General features: G+C 43.4%; 1 protein-coding gene across 1 annotated transcript in view; it reads left to right on the forward strand.

Annotated features, from left to right (window-relative positions):
• The window catches only part of LOC110509815 (astrotactin-2), a 471,341-nt gene that overhangs the window by 416,233 nt on the left and 32,299 nt on the right, over positions 1-22,809 (forward strand). Inside the window, exon 20 of the mRNA XM_036967227.2 lies at positions 16,781-16,922. Within this exon, the coding sequence (XP_036823122.2) occupies positions 16,781-16,922 (142 nt within the window). The remainder of the gene's footprint in view (positions 1-16,780; positions 16,923-22,809) is intronic.

Below are 22,809 nucleotides of genomic sequence, written 5' to 3' on the forward strand. Positions count from 1 at the left end.
GGTGGTGGCAGCATCATGGTTTGGGCCTGCTTTTCTTCAGCAGGGACAGGGAAGATGGTTAAAATTGATGGGAAGATGGATGGAGCCAAACACAGGACCATTCTGGAAGAAAACCTGATGGAGTCTGCAAAAGACCTGAGACTGGGACGGAGATTTGTCTTCCAACAAGACAATGATCCAAAACATAAAGCAAAATCTACAATGGAATGGTTCAAAAATAAACATATCCAGGTGTTAGAATGGCCAAGTCAAAGTCCAGACCTGAATCCAATCGAGAATCTGTAGAAAGAACTGAAAACTGCTGTTCACAAACGCTCTCCATCCAACCTCACTGAGCTCGAGCTGTTTTGCAAGGAGGAATGGGAAAAAATGTCAGTCTTTCGATGTGCAAAACTGATAGAGACATACCCAAAGCGACTTACAGCTGTAATCGCAGCAAAAGGTGGCGCTACAAAGTATTAACTTAAGGGGGCTGAATAATTTTGCACGCCCAATTTTTCAGTTTTTGATTTGTTAAAAAAGTTTGAAATATCCAATAAATGTTGTTCCACTTCATGATTGTGTCCCACTTGTTGTTGATTCTTCACAAAAAAATACAGTTTTATATCTTTATGTTTGAAGCCTGAAATGTGGCAAAAGGTCGCAAAGTTCAAGGGGGCCGAATACTTTCGCAAGGCACTGTATCTGTCCAACCACCACCATGGGACAGACAGGGCTGCAGGAGAGAGGAGGTGTGATGCAATGCAAAGTGTTGGCAAAGAAAGTCCATTAACCAGAGTTTTGTAGACGCCAGTCCATATAGTTTAGTCTGTTTAATATCATTACAGGGCATTCGTTCACTCTCGGGTTAACTGCAGTGTACTAGCTACTCGAAATAACGTCATTGCAATCCATGTAGATCTTCAAAGGATATCTTGCACTATGCTGTGGAAGGCCACGACGTTCTGAAGGGATGTGCTAAATCCTTTGGTACACAGGGCATATTTCCAGGCCACCATGTGATGACGGGGGTGTATTTCTTCTTGTGGTCTCTAATGAATGTGAAATCGTTGGGTGTCCCTGAGCCCCTGCATTGATCTCAAGTGAAATGAAAACCAACATTGGTTCTCTGCCAGTCTGAAAGCATTTAAACCGGCAGAGAACCAATGTAGGGTTAACTTGCCAGTACAGATGAAAGAGGGAACCCCTTGGACACTGGGGAAAAGTGTCTGTGGCTGCATCAGCAGAAGTGAATGGAAACTGACTGATCAGTATACTAAACAGTAAAGTCAGGGAAATCAAGAGGGTGAGGGGTTTGCCTCTTCATCAACAACAAATGGTGTACTGACTCAAGCGCAGTGGTAGTCTCGACCCATTGTTCACCCGTTTTGGAATACCTGATGGTCAAATGCCAACCTTTTACCTCACCAGGGAGTTTTCAGCTGTTATCCTGACTGTTGTATATGTTCTACCTCAGGACAAGAAATATAACAGGCTGGCACTTAACCAAATGTACGAGGCTAGAAACAACCAGAACTGCTTTGCTAGGGCTGATTGGTATATGTTTCCAAGACTCCGCCGATAACATTGATGAGCTAGACACCTCTGTCACCGGCTTCATAAGGAAATGCATTGGCGACGTTGTACCCACAGTGAAGGTTTGCCGCTTCCCCAATCAAAATCCCTGGATTGGCGCTAAAGCTAAAGGACAGAACTATTGCAGACAACCCAGAGGCTACGGTTGAGGACAGGCACCAGCACCAGAAGTCCCGCTACGACCTCTGTAGAGTCATTAAACGAGCAAAGGGACAAAATAGGAATATTGTAACGGCTTTCTTCCTGGGAAGGAGAGGCGGACCAAAACGCAGCGTGGTTAGAGTTCATGTTAATTTAATAAGGTAACTCAAACATGAACAGGATACAAAACAATAAATGTGAAAACCGAAATAGTCCTAACTGGTGCATAAAACACAAAGATAGGAAACAACCACCCACAAATCCCAACACAAAACAGGCTACCTAAATATGGTTCCCAATCAGAGACAATGACTAACACCTGCCTCTGATTGAGAACCATATCAGGCCAAACATAGAAATAGACAAACCATACACACAACATAGAATGCCCACCCAGCTCACGTCCTGACCAAGACTAAAACAAGGAAAACACACAAGAACTATGGTCAGAACGTGACAAATATGGTAGAATCATACTACATAGGCTCCGACGCCTGCAGCATGTGGATGGGGCCATAGTCCATTACGGATTACAAAGGAAGACCCAGCCGTGTGCCGCCCAATGATGCTTCTCTTCCAGATGAACTCAATGCATTTTATGCACGCTTTGATAATAACACCACTGTACCGTGTGTGAGGACCCCCACCGACTCAACAGACCCATAGACAACGCAATCTTAATTGCACTCCACATTGCCCTCACCCACCTACAGTGGCATGAAAAAGAATGTGAACCCTTTGGAAATACCTGGATTTCTGCATAAATTGGTCACAACATTTTATTATGATCTTCATCTAGGTCACAACAATACACAAACAGTCTGCTTAAACTAATAACACACAAATAATTATACGTTTTCATGTCTATATTGAACACACTATGTAAACGTTCACAGTGCAGGGTGGGAAAAGTATGTGAACCCTTGGATTTAAAAACTGGTTGACACTGGTTGGCAGCAAAAACCTCAACCAAATGTTTTCTGTACTCAGGAGTAATTTTGGACCATTCCTCTTTACAAAACTGTTTCAGTTCAGCAATATTCTTGGGTTATCTGTTGTGAACTGCTCTCTTGAGGTCATGCCACAGCATCTCAATCGGGTTGAGGTCAGGACTCCGACTGAGCCACTCCAGAAGGTGTATTTTCTTCTGTTGAAGCTATTCTGTTGTTGATTTACTTCTGTGTTTTAGATCGTTGTCCTGTTGCATCACCCAACTTCTGTTGAGCTTCAATTGGCGGACAGAAACCCTAACATTCTCCTGCAAAATGTCTTGAACACCATTCTTGTTTAGTGTTTGACGTATCGTAGACTCTTCAGAGATGTTAGCATGTTCCAGAGATTTCTGTAAGTCTTTAGCTGACACTAGGATTCTTCTTAATTACCTAATTGCACATTCTGCGCTTATCTCTTGCAGTCATCTTTGCAGGACGGCAACTCCTAGGGAAAGTAGCAACAGTGCTGAACCTTTTCCATTTAAATACAATTTGTTTTACCGTGGACAGATGAACATCAAGACTTTTAGAAATACTTTTGTAACCCTTTCCAGCTTTATGCAAGTCAACCATTCTTAATCTTAGGTCTTCTGAGATCTCTTTTGTTCGAGGCATGGTTCACATTAGGAAATGCTTCTTGTGAATAGCAAATGCAAGTTTTGTGAGTGTCTTTTATAGGGCAAGGAAGCTCTAACCAACATCTCCAATCTCGTCTCTTTGATTGGACTCCAGATAAGCTGACTTTTGGAGAAGTCATTAGCCTAGGGGTTCACATACTTTTTCCAACCTGTACGGTGAATGTTCAAATCATGTATTCAATATAGACAAGAAAAATACAATAATTTGTGTGTTATTAGTTTAAGCACACTATGTTTGTCTATTGTTGTGACTTAGATGAAGATCAGATCAAATTTGATCACCAATTTATGCAGAAATCCAGGTAATTCCAAAGGGTTCACATACTTTTTCTTGCCACTGTAGAGAAAAAGATTACCTACGTGAGAATGCTGTTCATTGATTACAGCTCAGTGTTCAACACCATTTGTCCCAGCAAGTTAGTCACCAAGCTTAGAACCCTGGGACGATACACCTCCTTCTACAACTGGATACCGGACTTTTTGACGGGCCGACCCGAAGTGGTGAGGGTAGGCAACATCACCTCCGACACGCTGACCCTCAACATGGGAGCCCCACCAGGGTGTGTGCTTAGTCCCCTCCTGTAGTCCCTGATGTTGCTAGGTGTGATCACCGGCGACGATGAGACAGCCTACAGGGAGGAGGTCAGTGACCTGGCAGGGATAACAACCTCTCCCCCAATGTCAGTAAAACCAAGGAGCAGATCATGGACTACAGGAAACAGGGGGGAGAGGCGAGCACGACCCCATCCATCCACATCGGGCTGTGGTGGAGCTGGTCTAGAGCTTCAAAGTGGTCCACTAACACACGCACAGTTGTGAAGGCGTGACAGCGCCTCTTCCCCCTCAGGAAGTTGAAAAGATTTGGCATGGGCCCAGAAATCCTCAAAACATTCTACAGCTGCACCATTGAGAGCATATTGACTGGCTGCATCACTGCTTAGTATGGAGGGTGGTGCGGACAGCCCAGTACATCACTGGGGCCGAGCTCCCTGCCATCCAGGACCTCTATATCAGGTGGCATGAAAGAATGCCACCCGAAAATCGTTAGACTCCAGCCACCCAAGCCATATACTGTTCTCTCTGCCATGTAGTCATGGCTCTATGTAGTACTATGCGCTTCACATAGTCTGTTCTGGACTTGAGGATTGTGAAGAGACCTCTGGTGGCATGTCTTGTGGGGTATGCATGGGTGTCCGAGCTGTGTGCTTGTAGTTTAAAACAGACAGCTCGGTACATTCAGCTTGTCAACACTTCTTACAAAAACAAGTAGTGATGAAGTCAGTTTCTCTTCTACTTTGAACCATGAGAGATTGACATGCATATCATTAATGTTAGCTCCCCTTGTACTTTTAAGGGCCAGCCGTACTGTCATAGGGTGTCTTAGAGAGAGGGACAGACATGAGGGAGAGACGTCTGGGCCAAGCCGCAGAAATGCTGTCTGTCTGTTTAATCAGACAGACAGACACATTACAAAACTTTTACACACTTAGGAGGAAGCTACTCAAACAAATCCTCCATCTCGGTTTCTCCAGTTAGGGTGCAACATTTATCTTATACTGCAAGAACATGTTTTAGTGCACAATAAAGGCGTTTTGCAATGTGACACCAATAGGAAATGTGTGTTAACTCCAACATGCGCTCACCTAAAATGATAAACACAATTTAAGAGAATTCCAGAAATTTTCCAAAAATTCTAGAAAGTTACCAAAAATGTGAAGTTCAATAGAATTTCCAGAGCCGTTTAAACCACACATGACTGAACAAGCGTCGACTCCCTGTTTGTCTTTAGAGTCACAGTACTTCTCTAGTTTGGACTCCCCTGTCCTCCGCTTTGGGAAGAAAAGTTAATGAGTGAACCCAACGACCCCAGGGCACACACACCACACCGACCGAGGAGGCACACACAGCGAGCTAATGGCTAGAGCAATTATATTCTGCCTGCATTAAACAGTGTAATTGAAATTATATGTCAGGCAGACTCCGCTCTCTGAAGAGGAGGTCTGGCCTTCCAACACAAAGCAGCAGGCTACCATGCACCACACCCTCACCCACATACAGTAGGGACAAATAAGATCAAATTGGTGGGGTAGGTGGGGGAGTCAGGAAGTGTGGGGAACTGAAATGTTTCCAGTCTCCCGGTCCGTACTCCTCCGTTCTCCCTCACGTTCCCCAGTGATGACTTGTTCCTCTCTGCTTACTTTAAGGAGAAGTCACATGTTATTTGTCACAAGGTTTTAATCACCATGTAAACTGGAGATCACGCAATATAGTTTCTCCCGTAATAGAGTTTTGGGGGGCCTAAACTTTGCTAGCTGTGCCTGGTTTCGCCTTGGTATTGACAGCCAGGTTGACAGGGAGCAGACCAGTGCCCCTCTGGAGGCTACACAATCCCAGAGCTATGTTTGGGCGGTATCCAGATTGTCATACCGACCTTGTGCCATCTCGGTATTACTGGCACTGAACACAAGGGTCACTTATTTTCAAACCCCACTGAACCTCTCTAATCTGATGGTTAGCAATGCTAACACGTACGTGCACAATCCCATAGTAAATGCTAGCTAACTGCTAATGAACACATGAACACTTTTTATACAGTCTCTGTCAAACTATTTGCAGGACAGACATTTCAGCTCAAAGTTATACAAGTAACTCAGAAATGCTATGCACAAAATACATATTAGACAGCAAGGCTCTTGATCCAGAAGGGGTTCTCTGCTGTTAACAAGAAGTTTGATTTAGCAAAAAGCTAACCACTTAGCTAGATAACTATCTACTAAATTAGCAAACCAAATGCACAACTGCAGAGCATTTAGCACATTTTAGACAGTTCATTAAATAGTCATAAGATATTTTGCAGGCAAACATCAGTTGTGAATTCCATACTGTAACAAGATCACCTGGGAAGTGCTGCACAATAGTGAGTGACTTACAAGGCTCTAGTCTCTCATTGTTATGTGTTTGTAAACAAACACCATGTGACTAGAGGCTACCGGTAAGCTTCATAATGAAAGATAATGTGACAGGTGAAACGGAGAATGCAATATGCTTTATTTCCTAATGTATTGTACAAGTTGACTGCAGGTATTTCCTTAAAAAGGAGTGCAGTTAAGCGGGTCATGTTTCAGAGGACACACCTTCGTGGAAGGAGTGTTTTGGCAATAGGGGCCAAATGAATGAAGTTTCCTCCATAATCATCAGTGCCTTGTTATTCCTGTCCTGATCTGTTTTGGACTGGATGACAGTGTAGGCCATACCGAGTTGATGTCATCTGCTCCTTCATAGGCGAGGGTTAGTTGGAAATGATGAATAACAATCTCCACAAGTCGCTGCGGTTGTTTGCAATATTTGCAGTTACATTTGTGTGTATTGTCAGGGGTGAATTTAGCATGTCTTGGAGGGCAGGCCACATAATTCCCATGTCTGTGACCCAGACATACTGTAATGCCTGACCAGAATATGTAACACACACACACACCCTTAAAGACCCACTGCTTCCAAACCCACGTTCCTCAGAGGGGAGCCCTCCCTAAGTCCCTCCCCTCCTTGTATAGGTTACATACTCTCCCTCTTAGCTGCTGTGTTCTCTCTCACTGTGCAGTATCCCTTCTATACAGGCACTTTAGACCCATCCCTGGCTGTGTGTGTCTATGAGAGAGTGTAAGTGAGTATCTGTGTTTTAGTGTTACCATCTGTGAGTGTGAGAAAGAGAAAGTGCAAGTGTGACTTTCGAGTGGTGTATCCATCTGAGTGTGTGCTTGTGTGTGAGTGTGTATCCAGCTACGCTTGAGTGTGTATCCCTCTGTGTGTGTATGCTTGCATGTGTGTGCGTGCGGTATGTGCGATTGTAGGCTCACAGGAAAGCGAGGTTCCCCCTCCCTTGTGGTGTGGTGTGGTGCTGCCTGCTTTTCGCGCCCCCGTCGCGGAACCCCACAGGACTGGAATAAAAAGCAGCAGCGGTGCGTAACTGTGCTGGCAAGCCCACCGCCACCCTGCCCCTCCCCTACACTCCTCCTCCCTCCCTTCTCCCTCTGCCCCTTCTCTCTCTGCATAGCGTTGAATGAAGGCAGGCAGGAGCGCTCGTGCTGCGCTCTGTACTTTCTCGTACAGTGGGCTGACAGCAAAGTTTTTGGCAGGGCTGAGGTGTTACCTAAAAGGGGTGAGCTAAGGTAAACGAGGCCCCTGCCAGCGCCAGGCTAGCTACTCACAGAGGCAGGAGAGAAACCAAGAGGGTAAAGGAGGTAAAGGAAAGGCGGCTAGGGAAAGAGTATGAGTCTAGGGCTGGGGAAAGAGGATGAGTCTAGGGATGGAGAAAGAGGATAAGTCTAGGGCTGGGGAAAGAGGATAAGTCTAGGGCTGGGGAAAGAGGATGAGTCTAGGGATGGAGAAAGAGGATGAGTCTAGGGCTGGAGAAAGAGGATGAGTCTAGGGATGGAGAAAGAGGATGAGTCTAGGGCTGGGGAAGGGGTTATAGGCTGGGTCTTAGGCAGTATTAGAGGCCAGGTCTGGGGCTGGTGCTGTTTGGTTGTTCATTGTTACACTGCATATAGGGAGGGGCCTGAGACTGTGCATAAGGCAGGGGGACAGTGTAGCCGCCTTTTTTGAACAGGACAATTTACATTGGGGCTGGGCAAGGTGCTGCAGCTGTTAAGATGTTTCACTACCAGTAGCAGGGAGAAATTGTGTTAAGGTACTCCTCAAAGATGAGGAGGGTATAGAAAAGAAGGGACACGTGTTTGTGTCCCTTCTTGTGTTTTTTCTCTTGTCCTCCTGTTTATCTGATGAAGAGTCTAAAGATAAAACCGCTGGTCTTGACCAGTCATCAGAGAGCAATGTCAGAGAGAGATGACGATTTTACCATCTGGTATGTGTTGAATACTGTGCATGAATGTACACAGCCTTGATGGTGGGAAACAACCTGCCTGCCACACACGTGTCCCTTCTTTTCTATACCCTCCTCATCTTTGAGGAGTACCTTAACACAATCTGGTCTCTCATTTTTTCTCTTGTCCTCCTGTTTATCTGATGAAGAGTCTAAAGATAAAACCGCTGGTCTTGACCAGTCATCAGAGAGCAATGTCAGAGAGAGATGACGATTTTACCATCTGGTATGTGTTGAATACTGTGCATGAATGTACACAGCCTTGATGGTGGGAAACAACCTGCCTGCCACACACGTGTCCCTTCTTTTCTATACCCTCCTCATCTTTGAGGAGTACCTTAACACAATCTGGTCTCTCATTTTTTCTCTTGTCCTCCTGTTTATCTGATGAAGAGTCTAAAGATAAAACCGCTGGTCTTGACCAGTCATCAGAGAGCAATGTCAGAGAGAGATGACGATTTTACCATCTGGTATGTGTTGAATACTGTGCATGAATGTACACAGCCTTGATGGTGGGAAACAACCTGCCTGCCACACACGTGTCCCTTCTTTTCTATACCCTCCTCATCTTTGCCTTACATGCTAACTACACCGGGCACGTGTGTGAGTCGCCTGTGCCATTGTGGGTATATTGATTTTATCCATCCACACCAGACGCGATCAGGACACTCAGGTTGAAATATCAAAATAACTCTAAACCAACTATATTAATTTGGGGACAGGTCAAAACACATATGAAACATTCATGGACATTTAGCTAGCTAGCTTGCTGTTGCTATCTAATTTGTCCTGGGATTGGAGTGTGGACCTCATCTTTCAATCACCCATGTGGGTATACTGTATGCTCCTAAGAGGCAGGAATTGCAGTGTGTCAAGCTTCTAAAGTAGAGCCAAAGTAGAGCCAAGTTAAGTTCAATCACCCATGTGGGTATACTGTATGCTCCTAAGAGGCAGGAATTGCAGTGTGTCAAGCTTCTAAAGTAGAGCCAAAGTAGAGCCAAGTTATATTTCAGCTCCTGGCTACGCAGGCACTCATTGACGTGCGCGAGCAGTTTGTATGAAATTATTGAATAACATGTACAGTGGCAAGAAAATGTATGTGACCCTTTGGAATTACCTGGATTTCTGCATACATTTGATCAGATCTTCATCTAAGTTACAACAATAGACAAACATAGTGTTCTTAAACTAATAACACACAAATTAGTGTATTTTTCTTGTCTATATTGAATACATCATTTAAACATTCAGTGTAGGTTGGAAAAAGTATGCCAACTCCTTGGCTGATGACTTCTCCAAAAGCTAATTGAGTCAGGAGTCCAATTAATGAGACGAGATTGGAGATGTTGGTTAGAGCTGCCTTGCCTTATAAAAAACACACAAATTTGAGTTTACAATTCACAAGAAGCATTGCCTGATGTGAACCATGCCTCGAACAAAAGAGATCTCAGAAGACCTAAGATTAAGAACTGTTGACTTGCATAAAGCTGGAAAGTGTTGCAAAAGTATCTCTAAAAGCCTTGATGTTCATCAGTCCACGGTAAGACAAATTGTATTTAAATGGAAACAGTTCAGAGAATGAGAATGCTCAATCAGGTTAAGAAGAATCCTAGAGTGCCAGCTAAAGACTTACAGAAATCTCTGGAACATGCTAACGTATCTGTTGAAGAGTTATACTAAACTGTAATGGTGCTCATGGGAGGACAACATGGAAGAAGCCACTGCTGTCCCCAAAAAACATTGCTGCATGTCTGAAGTTTGCAAAAGTGCAATGATGTTCCACAGAGCTACTGGCAAAATATTCTGTGGACAGATTAAGCTACAGTTGAGTTGTTTGGGAGGAACACACAATACTATGTGTGGGGGGAAAAAAAGGCACAGCGCACCAGCAACAAAACCTCATCCCAACTGTAAGGTATGGTGGAGGGAACATCATGGTTTGATGGTCTGCTTTGCTGCCTCAGGGCCTGGACAAGCTTGTTATCGTCGATGGAAAAATTAATTCCCAAATTTATCAAGACATTTTGCAGGAGAACGTTAGGCTATCTGTCCGCCAGTTGAAGCTCAACAGAAGTCGGGTGATGCAACAGGACAACAACCCAAAACACAGAAGTAAATCAACAGAATGGCTTCAACAGAAGAAAATACGCCTTCTGGAGTGGCCCAGTCAGGGTCCTGACCTCAACCCAATTGAGATGAAGTGGCCTGACCTCACGAGAGCAGTTCACACCAGACATCCCAAGCATATTGCTGAACAGAAACAGTTTTGTAAAGTGTAATGGTCCAAAATTCCTCCTGACCGTTGTGCAGGTCTGATCCGCAACTACAGAAAACGTTTGGTTGAGGTTATTGCTGCCAAGGGAGGGTCAACCAGTTATTACATCCAAGAGTTCACATACCTTTCCCACCCTGCATTGTGAATTTTTACACGGTGTGTTCAATAAAGACATGAAAACGTATAATTGTTTGTGTGTTATTTGTTTAAGCAGATTGTGTTTGTCTATTGTTGTGACCTGGATGAAGATCAGATCAAATGTGATGACCAATTTATGCAGAAATCCAGGTATTTCCAAAGGGTTCACATACTTTTTCTTGCCACTGTATGTGTACATTTATTTTGCAACGCCTGTGCACACAACAGACCGATCTGCATCTTAGGGCTCCTGTGAGATGAACACAGTGGAGGACGGAGTGGCCCAACGTTGTTTACAGGTCATTTCAACAAAACAATTCAATGTGATGAAGTTAAAAAAACGTGGAAATTGGATTTGAAATAAGTCATCAATGTATGGGAATTTAGTATTTTTCTCACCTAACTTTAAACCTAAATCCAATGTCATAGTGACTTTGATTGATTTCACTTTGAATTCAGGTTAGTTGACAACTCAACCAAATGTAAATCAAATCTAGACGTTGAACTAATGTCTGTGCCCAGTGGGGAATGTGTGTGTGTTTGTGTGCATGTGTGTGTGTGTGTAAGGGTGTGCGCACGTGCCTGTGTTTGTACATGTGTGTTTGTGGCGGTTAGCCTCAGTGCAGTGAGCTCTCACTCTCTGGCGGGGTTCAGTATTTTGTGAGTGGACAGGACAGCCATGGGTGGGCAGGCTGGCTGAGAGACAGGAGCGTGAGCCCTGCTGTTTGTCTTTGGCCTTTTTGAAACTCACAATTATGTGATAATTACACATCTATAAAAGGATATCCTTGATCTAGACTGCACCAAGTCACGCATCAGCCCCTGATTTATTCTGATTATCAAAACATACAAAAGACATCATTCCTTCACAGACCACATCCAGAAACATTAAACTTCTGACTTCTCTCTCCCACCCTCCCTCCTTCTTGCTCTCTCCTCCCTCCTCTGCCCTTCGACCTTCCTTTTCTGCGCTCTCTTTCTACCTTTAGCCTGCATGAAGCAGCAGATTTATGGCTTGTCCGGGACATTCCTTTCATAGTTGTGTCATTGAAAGGGAAGAGTAGACTGGAAAAGGCATTCTGAGGCAAGCTGTATTGGGTCAAGAGTCAATCTTAAATACATCATTATGGTTTGTTTACGCTAAAGATCAAGTGGTCTGATAGGGACGATTTACTGTTTCACAAATAATTTGGACTGTTAGCATATACCGAAAGCCAAGTATGCTATCTGCGAGGAAAGGTAAACCTGAACGCTTCCGTAATCCTGCCTTGTTATTACTTTTGTAAACTTATTTATTTTTGTCTGAAAAATGTAACATTCTTGCTAGGCTAAGACGTTCTAAAACACATTCTATCCCATTGAACATCACCAAGTCATTCTTCCAGTTTATGGTAGCCCCTAATGACACTTGGTCATCGCTTCGTTCGCATCGCAATTAACTGTTAACGCGAAACAGGTGGCCTACCATAACAGTGTAGATGAACTAATGAAAAAGCACAAAACAACAACAACAAAAACTAAAGAGATAAGCAATTAAATGAGAGGAAAACGGTGAATGAAGAGCTGGGCCTGGTTTCTCGAAAGCGATGGAACTTAGGCTTCCGTGTGTTTTAATGATACATCTTTCCTACAACGGTCGAGTATGTAACATCCATTTCCAAAAACACCACACAGAGAGAACATTTTCTAAGTGCGTCGTTGAGGCATCGAAAGGATCGAAAGAAGAAAGCATTACTTTTGGATCAGTGTTCTCCCTTTACAATCTCACCTTAACAAATTATTCCACAATACTGACGATAGGTCAGCTCCTAGAGCGATATCCCCTGTGGCTACAAATTTTGAGGTGTCTTATTCCAATGCTTACCCTATAATAATGAACTAAATCAAGATTTGGCACATCAGTACACATCATGAAATATATTGAGCCAAAAATTACAGAGTATCGTACAAATAGCTTTTTTTTTTAAACAAATTCAATTAACATGAAATTGATTTCAATATCATTCAAATTTTTCTTGGGTGAATGGTCAGGGGGCCACAAGAAGCCTAAACAGATACTGTATACAATTTTACTTAATCATTTCAAACCTTGTTGAAATGTGTATATGATCACATATACAGTCTCTCTCTATTATGTGTGGGAATACTTTGGAACAGATTTCAAAAATTAAAATCACTTGGAGCTGATTTGCTGGTGTTTTTGCCATCTTTTATGTTCAACAGTAAATAGAAAATCTGAAAACTTGGGGGGGGGGGGGGGGGGACAATTAAAATCACCCTGCTACACTTTATATACAGTGCCTTGCGAAAGTATTCGGCCCCCTTGAACTTTGCGACCTTTTGCCACATTTCAGGCTTCAAACATAAAGATATAAAACTGTATTTTTTTGTGAAGAATCAACAACAAGTGGGACACAATCATGAAGTGGAACGACATTTATTGGATATTTCAAACTTTTTTAACAAAATTGGGCGTGCAAAATTATTCAGCCCCTTTACTTTCTGTGCAGCAAACTCTCTCCAGAAGTTCAGTGAGGATCTCTGAATGATCCAATGTTGACCTAAATGACTAATGAGGATAAATACAATCCACCTGTGTGTAATCAAGTCTCCGTATAAATGCACCTGCACTGTGATAGTCTCAGGGAGGTCCGTTAAAAGCGCAGAGAGCATCATGAAGAACAAGGAACACACCAGGCAGGTCCGAGATACTGTTGTGAAGATTTGGATTTGGATACAAAAAGATTTCCCAAGCTTTAAACATCCCAAGGAGCACTGTGCAAGCGATAATATTGAAATGGAAGGAGTATCAGACCACTGCAAATCTACCAAGACCTGGCCGTCCCTCTAAACTTTCAGCTCATACAAGGAGAAGACTGATCAGAGATGCAGCCAAGAGGCCCATGATCACTCTGGATGAACTGCAGAGATCTACAGCTGAGGTGGGAGACTCTGTCCATAGGACAACAATCAGTCGTATAGTGCACAAATCTGGCCTTTATGGAAGAGTGGCAAGAAGAAAGCCATTTCTTAAAGATATCCATAAAAAGTGTTGTTTAAAGTTTGCCACAAGCCACCTGGGAGACACACCAAACATGTGGAAGAAGGTGCTCTGGTCAGATGTAACCAAAATTGAACTTTTTGGCAACAATGCAAAACGTTATGTTTGGCGTAAAAGCAACACAGCTGAACACACCATCCCCACTGTCAAACATGGTGGTGGCAGCATCATGGTTTGGGCCTGCTTTTCTTCTGCAGGGACAGGGAAGATGGTTAAAATTGATGGGAAGATGGATGGAGCCAAATACAGGACCATTCTGGAAGAAAACCTGATGGAGTCTGCAAAAGACCTGAGACTGGGACGGAGATTTGTCTTCCAACAAGACAATGATCCAAAACATAAAGCAAAATCTACAATGGAATGGTTCAAAAATAAACATATCCAGGTGTTAGAATGGCCAAGTCAAAGTCCAGACCTGAATCCAATCGAGAATCTGTGGAAAGAACTGAAAACTGCTGTTCACAAATGCTCTCCATCCATCCTCACTGAGCTCGAGCTGTTTTGCAAGGAGGAATGGGAAAAAATTTCAGTCTCTCGATGTGCAAAACTGATAGAGACATACCCAAAGCGACTTACAGCTGTAATCGCAGCAAAAGGTGGCGCTACAAAGTATTAACTTAAGGGGGCTGAATAATTTTGCACGCCCAATTTTTCAGTTTTTGATTTGTTAAAAAAGTTTGAAATATCCAATAAATGTCGTTCCACTTCATGATTGTGTCCCACTTGTTGTTGATTCTTCACAAAAAATACAGTTTTATATCTTTATGTTTGAAGCCTGAAATGTGGCAAAAGGTCGCAAAGTTCAAGGGGGCCGAATACTTTCGCAAGGCACTGTATCTTTGAATACATTCATCTCGGTTTTCATATGAAGCATCTTTCACGGTTACATTCATTCTGAAGTTATTGGTGGTCACAGAAAGACAGATAAACAGCTTGATTTTGTGTTTAGCTGATATATGTGTATAAAGTGATGCGGAAGGGCAAAAAAAAAAAGCATCTACCGACGTACTTAGCTGTGGTCTAATAACGAGTGTTTTCAAGAGTAACTTTAGTAATGATGGTTTTGGGAAACAGCTGGGAGATCTAACGATGCTCCTACGAAAGTTCTAACTATGAACGTAGCCTTAAGATACTTTTGGGAAACGGGGCCCAGATCTGTTCCATAAATCGTGAGCAGCAGCAGCTTGGTGGTATGCGGGCCAAGGCCACACATACGGTGGAATCATAAGGACAATGTTGACTCCGACCCCAGGATCAAAAGGGACTGCTCGGCTATGCTAAGACAATATGGCTTACAAATACATACCCATCCCATCCTCCATAAAAACATGGTCAAGCATGTAAACACTTTTACATGGTTTCGGGACAGTAAATCACCGTGTGCCGAGCACCATCCGCTTACAGAGGTCTATGTCATTTTAAGTGTTCTTTTTGCCAAGTGCTCTTATTAAACAAGGTATCAGCCTTCATGGACAAAGCCTGTGATGTGTAAGCATGGTGTGTTTGAACTAGTGTCGATGTGCTCTCTTATTTCATTTTTGGTTGGATTAACATGGATGTTTCGAAGAAGGATCTGGCAATGTATTGTTTACTGAGTGTGCTGGTGGTCTTCACCAGAGATTGCGTGGATTGTGTTTCTGGGAACATGTCAAGTCTTTCATTCGTTCACCTCTTTCCTCCTCTCTTTTGCAACCCTCCTTACCATCACCGCATGCCCCACCAGACTTCATGTACTATGAATGTACAAAGACTACTTGTATGTACGCTTTCATTCAAAACATGTGGACTGAATATATGTGAACTAATTCATCCCAGAGAGAAAATGTACACAAGCATAACATAAACTTTCAAGTAAATCATCAATTATATCGGTAGAGGATCAAGAAAATTCCAAGACAATTCCAGTTAGGCCTATTTCAGCATGTTTCTCAAAAGAGGATTTCAGTCCAGCAGGAAAAACAACCTATAGTGTACATGTTCTGCTTTCCTCCTGTGAATAAATAAAGGTCCAATTTGCATTGCATGTTTAGAAAGAGAAAACCTTCGAAATAGTAAACCTGGCACAGGGAGACTCGAAGTATAGGAATGTGTTTGGGAAACCTACTATACACAGACCCCTTTCTGGGAACATGTCAAATCTTTCATCCGTTCACTTCTTTCCTCACTTTTGCAACCCTCCTTACCATATCCTCCTGCCCCACCGGACAGACATATTCCCTGTGTTTATAAGTTGGCCTGCATGTCATAAGCTGAAGCTAAGCTCCCTTTACATCTTGTAGAAATCGTTTGAAATCCCCAACATTTTAGAGCTTTTAAACTGTTTCGACAGCTCTCTCTCTTTTCCATCACCCCTCTGAGCGCTGGAAACGGTTTGGTGCATGTCTGAATGAACAAGTGTGTCATTATTTTCCCTTAAGCTGACATGAAAGATATTTCACAACTTGTGAACTGGTGTTTGTGAGACACAGGGGTTCTCAGTGAGATATCATTGTAACAGTACCATGTGGCCATAAAGGAGAAAAGTCCTGTTTTCTTACGGTTCTATAATGTACTGTGTAGGGCCGGCTGCCAGAGGAAGTCTGATTTCATTTTGCCTCAGGATTTGTGCTTCAGAAATCTTTCCCTCTGGGCTGAGCTGAAGTGAAACTCGGAATGACTTGGAACACAATTAAGCGCCAAGTGGAAGGATCGATGCTGGAAAGAATCTCCCTCTTAAAACTTAATTCATTACTTTTCATTGCACTTGTGTCTGTTTTCTGTTGAAACATGTGCCATGTGACCAAGGCTAGCTTGGCATGTGTTTGTTTTGTAAAACATATCACCGAAGAACAATAGGTGAGAGTGCATGTTAGGACAAAACAGCAAACTTGTGGCCTTTCTGGTAGATTTGCCACTTTATTTAAGAGGAACAGGACATGGGTTCCAACATGGTCAATGCACAGTAAGTTTATTAACCCTGTGATTGTCTCTCCTTCCGTCTTTTCCTCTTCATACATCTATTCTCTCACTTTCTCTCATTCTACATCTTCTGTCTCACTCTTTCCTTCTTTCTCTCTTTCTTTCTCCTCCCATCTCCGGTAGGTGAGGTGTTAAGTCTGGTGGATGACCTGTTCTCAGGTTTGGGTTCGTCCTGTGTGGTTGCAGGTCGGAGGAATGGAGACCATCCTCACTCTGTGCTCTACTCGCTGGTCTTCAAGTGCCTGGAACCCGACAGCCTCTACAAGTAAGATCCCATAACCTAAAAAACTTTGGACCTGGGCCCATATTCATAAAGCCTCTCAGAGTAGGAGTGCTGATCTAGGATCATGTCCCCGCTGTCCATGTAATCTTATTCATTATGATCTAAAAGGCAGAACTGAGCCTAGATCAGCACTCATACTCTGAGACGCTTTATTAATACGGGCCCAGATTTACTATGGCTTTGCACCATTCCACGGGTGAAATGAAAAGTAGGCTAAACAACAAGGTAGAAATTAAGGAGAAAATAGGAGAAAAGACAGATGTTTTTGTTTTTGTTCTGTTGTTCACTTCTCTGTTGTAAGTGTTGCTGTTGCCCTTTACATCAGCCTCAGAGACGGAGTCTGTTGAGTTGTCGCCACGTTAAAACCCTTCTCACCTATACATTGTTTGACTCGCAGCTCGTTCTAACCAAATTGACCATACTTTCATGAGTTCAGAATTCACATTACCATTAAAAAAACAAACATTATTAATCAGTGGCATTGTTATTTTTGCATCTTTCCTAAACAAGAATGACTTGACAAATATCATCTGGCCAGCACCACATACTTTCCCTGAGTGTCTGTACTCCCATTGGCAATTGGACTTGTATAGGCCATGTTTTAATTCCCCCCACCCAGAACACAGCTGGCTCGTATTAGGCGGGCGGCACATATTTTGGTCTCACCAGGGTGGAAGTGGTGGATGCTAGTATTATTGTTTCCGTTATTGTTCCGTTTGTCATGAGGCCTTTTGCAATGGAGGAAATTGTGGTCATGGTGAATAACGAGCATCACAACCAACCAACCGACCATCGTGATGTTTGTGTCACACAGAAACTGGAGGAGACTGGAGCCATTGACCAGTTGGTCTGTCTGGTGCTCATAGTCTGGGGCGGTTAGCAAACAGTCAGACAGACCACTCCTAATCCTTCTATAGACATGATAATTAGTCATAAAGACTCAGAACCATAACACATTAAGCAGCACGGAAGACATGCATGGAGGAAACACACACACACACACACACACACACAGGTCAATCAGTTGCATGCACACGTTCAAACCCACTGACACATAATAATATGTTCAGCAGTTGAAGCACTACTTAATTTATGGACAGTAATAAGTACAGCCTTGAGTCCCTCACTTAAGAATGTGTGACGGGTATAGTCAACCCTACATCCCATTAGGGTTAGCAGAGAACACTTTAGGGTTTCCATGGACAGCTGCTAGTAAACTTTGCAGGTGTTTCATTTTGCAAAGGGGATTCACTTAGTTGAGTCCTTGTCTTGGGTGAGTATCAATATAGAGTAAAAAGAAAAGCCTATTAGGGGGATAGTGAAGAGATGAAATTAAATCAGCTGTGTCCACATGGAGGCTGAGTCCACATGAATGTTCCATAAGCGGCCCTGCTGCCAACAGAGACTATGCTGTTTATGTTTGTCTGAAGCCCCGGGTAGCCTCGACAGACGCAGGCTAAGCATGCCTTTATGAATCCATCACAGTTGGAGACTTTTATGTTGCGCTGTTCGGAGGAGATCTCAGAGAGGCAGTAAATGAGTCTTCAGAGGGTCCAGGGGTCTGCAGCCTGCCTTCCCAGGGACCATCGCTGGGATGTGCATTTGATAGCAGCACTTTGTTCTCCTTGGGTATAATTTCCCTGTCCCTCTACCTCTTGTCTCCACATCTTGAAATCAAGTTAGATGGGCACAGTGTGCTCTGAAACCAAGCAGGCCCCAGATGCAAACGAAGAGGGGACACTCCGATCATCACACCATGTTTCTCTCCTCTGAGCTCTCTCAACTTTTGTTTGGTGTTTTATGTGTGGCCCTGTCTGTTTTTCCACCTTGTTTATTTTGGGAACCGGGCCTCTGCAGCTGTGCAAGACACAGATAGTGCACCTTTAACATAAGCACCTATGTAGAAATCGCACTGGCATTTTCTGTTTGCTAAAATTCTAATAGTTTGCCTAATTTCAGTTTATGTGACAAAACAAGCCATTTCTATGTGAATTTGGTCAGGTCCCCAAATAGTTACATATTGCAGCTTTAAAGGACTGTTGGGGGCAGCGCTCCTACAGCAGAAGTCATAACAGCATGATAGTGAGAGTATATTGAGAGGGATGATGTATTCAAGCTTAAAAAGGTAGTAGGAGATTCCTGTGCAACCGGTTGCAACTTCCCTTCCTTCCCACCATCTGCCTTGAGCAACCTGGAGGTCAATCCAAACAAGAGAGCGATGAAGAGAGAGAGCTTACCAGATGGTGAAACTTGGAAGCCTCTGCTTCCTATTTTCTGAGCATAGGGAGAGAGAACACTGCCTTGTATACGTCCACCTGTACAAGGCAGTAGTGCCCACCTTCGCCCGGACCCTAAAGGACATCGCCCTCAACCGCAGCCCCAACACCTCACACAGGAGCAACAGATCAACAGACGCCACGCCCAGACCAACAAGACACTCGTCCAGACCTTACTCGCCCAGCCATCTTACATATAAAACCTTATTTGTTCGTCAAAAATGGTGAATAACTCACCACAGGTTAATGAGAAGGGTGTGCTTGAACGCATGCACATAACTCTGCAATGTTGGGTTGTATTGGAGAGAGTCTCAGTGTTAAATCATTTTCCACATGTGGTCTCTGCCTGTATTTTGTTTTCATTCTAGTGAGGGCCGAGAATCCACTCTCACGTAGGTACGTGGTTGCAAAGGGCATCAGCGTCTTAACAGCGCGATTTGCCAAGGAAAGAAACTCTGAGCTTAGCCCTATCCAGATATCTGACAGTGGCTTCTGATTAAATACAGTACAATTTTCACAGATGAGGCTCTCTTGTTCAGATATCGGTAAGTGGACTGGAGGCAGGGCAAGCAAGGGATAACGAATCCAGGTGTTTGTGTCGTCCGTTTCGGGAAAGTACCTGCGTAATTGCGCACCCAGCTCACTCAGCTGCTTCGCTATATCACATTTGACATTGTCTGTAAGCTTGAGTTCATTTGCACACAAAGAAATCATACAGTGATGGAAAGATCTGTGCTTTGTTAATGCAGACAGAGAAGAGCTCCAACTTCTTAATCATAGCCTCAATTTTGTACCGCACATTGAATATAGTTGCAGAGAGTCCCTGTAATCCTAGCTTCAGATGATTCAGGCGATCACCCAGATAGGCCAGTCATGTGAGAAACTCGTCATCATGCAAGCGGTCAGACAAGTGAAAATTATGGTCATAAAAGAAAACTTTAAGCTTGTCTCTCAATTAAAAAAAAAAAAAATGTGTCAATACTTTTCCCCTTGATAACCAGCGCACTTCTGTATGTTGTAAAAGCGTTACATGGTCGCTGCCTACATCATTGCATAGTGCAGAAAATACACAAGAGTTCAGGGGCCTTGCTTTAACAAAGTTAACCATTTTCACTGTAGTGTCCAAAACGTCTTTCAAGCTGTCAGGCATTAACCTTGGCAGCAAGAGCCTCTCTGTGGATGCTGCAGTGTACCCAAGTGGCGTCGGGAGCAACTGCTTGCTCGTACATTACCACTCCACTATGTCTCCTTCTCAAGGCTTTTGCGCTATCAGTAATGATACCAACACATCTTGACCACCAAAGTCCATTTGATGTCACAAAGCTGTCCAGTACTTTAAAAATATCCTCTCCTCTTGTCCTGGTTTCCAGTGGTTTGCAGAAGAGGATGTCTTCCTTAATTGACCCCCGTAAACATAACAGACATACCAGGAGTGTCACATTCTGACTTTTATTTCCTTTGTTTTGTCATTATTTAGTATGGTCAGGGCATGAGGGTGGGCAGTCTGTTTGTTTTTCTATGATTTTGGGATTTCTATGTTTCGGCCTAGTATGGTTCTCAATCAGAGGCAGGTGTCATTAGTTGTCTCTGATTGAGAATCATACTTAGGTAGCATGGGTTTCACTGTTTGTTGGTGGGTGTTTGTTTCCGTGTCTGTGTTTGTCGCCACACCGTACTGTTTCGGTTTGTTCACGGTTATTGTTTTTGTATTTTAGTGTTCAGTTTATGTCTTTAAAATAAACATCATGAACACTTACCACGCCGCATCTTGGTCCGACCCTTACTCCTCTTCAGACGAAGAGGAGGAAATATGCCATTTCAAGGAGCTGTGCCAGGCCCGCCACGTCTGTTAACTCATCCAGCTGTAACGCATAGAATTCACTGGCTTGTATATGAAGCAGTAATTGTTTAAAAAAAATCTCCTGCCATGTCACTGATGCGTCGTGAAACAGTGTTGTTTGATGAAGGCATTGTATAGTTTTTTGGGCCTTTTCCCCCAGCACTGTCCCAGCCATATCCGCAGCAGCAGGAAGAATTACATTTTTTTTTTCACCTTTATTTAACCAGGTAGGCTAGTTGAGAACAAGTTCCAATTTACATCTGCAACATGGTCAAGATAAAGCAAAGCGGTGCGACACAAACAACACAGAGTTACACATGGAATAAACAAACATACAGTCAATAACTGTTACGCACGACTCTATGAAGAGGGAACGCAACACCCTGCCACAACTCAACTCTCCGTGAAGTGAAAGAGGTATGGGACTGTAGGTGCGAGTAAGGATGACAAAAGGCAGAGAGAGTGGTACCATTTACAAGGAATTTATTCCGTCAAACGGCAATATGGGGAAAAGGGGCTGGACGGAACCAAAGCAAAGAAAGTAAATGTCAAAGTCCCCCTCTCCTATCTAACCTGCCTACCCACTACCTATCTAACTTACCCTCTCCTATCTAACCTGCCTACCCACTACCTATCTAACTTACCCTCTCCTATCTAACCGGCCTACCCACTACCTATCTAACTTAGCACCACCTGGTGCGCTAACCAATATACAGCCCAGGTCTTACCTAGTGTGCCTAGACAGTGAATATACTACGGGTATATGTATGCCCGCGGGCCTCTTGCCTAAGCACTCCCTAGGTGCCTTCCCCTTACAGAACATACCAACTGCTCCCAGCAACAACTAACACTGTAACTTACCCACATACCCACCTCCTCTCTCAGAAAATGCATTCTGCAATGATCTCTCTGCAATCTATATCACAATCAAATATCCCCTGAGCAACAGAACACTGGTTTATATACAGCTGTAAACAAGTGTTGGTAATTGACAACAGCTGTGTTCTGACGAGAGGGCGGGGTCAGCTCTCCAATCAATGGGGCTGATCAATCAGCTGTAGGGGATTTCAGGACACCGTCCTGAAACACACACATAACAAACCACAACACAGAAACTGGAGAATGTAACAAACACAATAGAAAAAAAGTATATACAGTGGGGCAAAAAAGTATTTAGTCAGCCAACAATTGTGCAGGTTTCTCCCACTTAAAAAGATGAGAGAGGCCCGTAATTTTCATCATAGGTACACTTCAACTATGACAGACAAAATTAGAAAAGAAATCCAGAAAATCACATTGTAGGATTTTTAATGAATTTATTTGCAAATTATGGTGGAAAATAAGTATTTGGTCACCTACAAACAAGCAAGATTTCTGGCACTCACAGACCTGTAACTTCTTCTTTAAGAGGCTCCTCTGTCCTCCACTCGTTACCTGTATTAATGGCACCTGTTTGAACTTGTTATCAGTATAAAAGACACCTGTCCACAACCTCAAACAGTCACACTCCAAACTCCACTATGGCCAAGACCAAAGAGCTGTCAAAGGACACCAGAAACAAAATTGTAGACCTGCACCAGGCTGGGAAGACTGAATCTCTAATAGGTAAGCAGCTTGGTTTGAAGAAATCAACTGTGGGAGCAATTATTAGGAAATGGAAGACATACAAGACCACTGATAATCTCCCTCGATCTGGGGCTCCACGCAAGATCTCACCCTGTGGGGTCAAAATGATCACAAGAACGGTGAGCAA

This window comes from Oncorhynchus mykiss, chromosome 29, assembly GCF_057628025.1.
Source record: "Oncorhynchus mykiss isolate SJ-2025 chromosome 29, ASM5762802v1, whole genome shotgun sequence".
Classification (NCBI taxonomy): domain Eukaryota; kingdom Metazoa; phylum Chordata; class Actinopteri; order Salmoniformes; family Salmonidae; genus Oncorhynchus; species Oncorhynchus mykiss.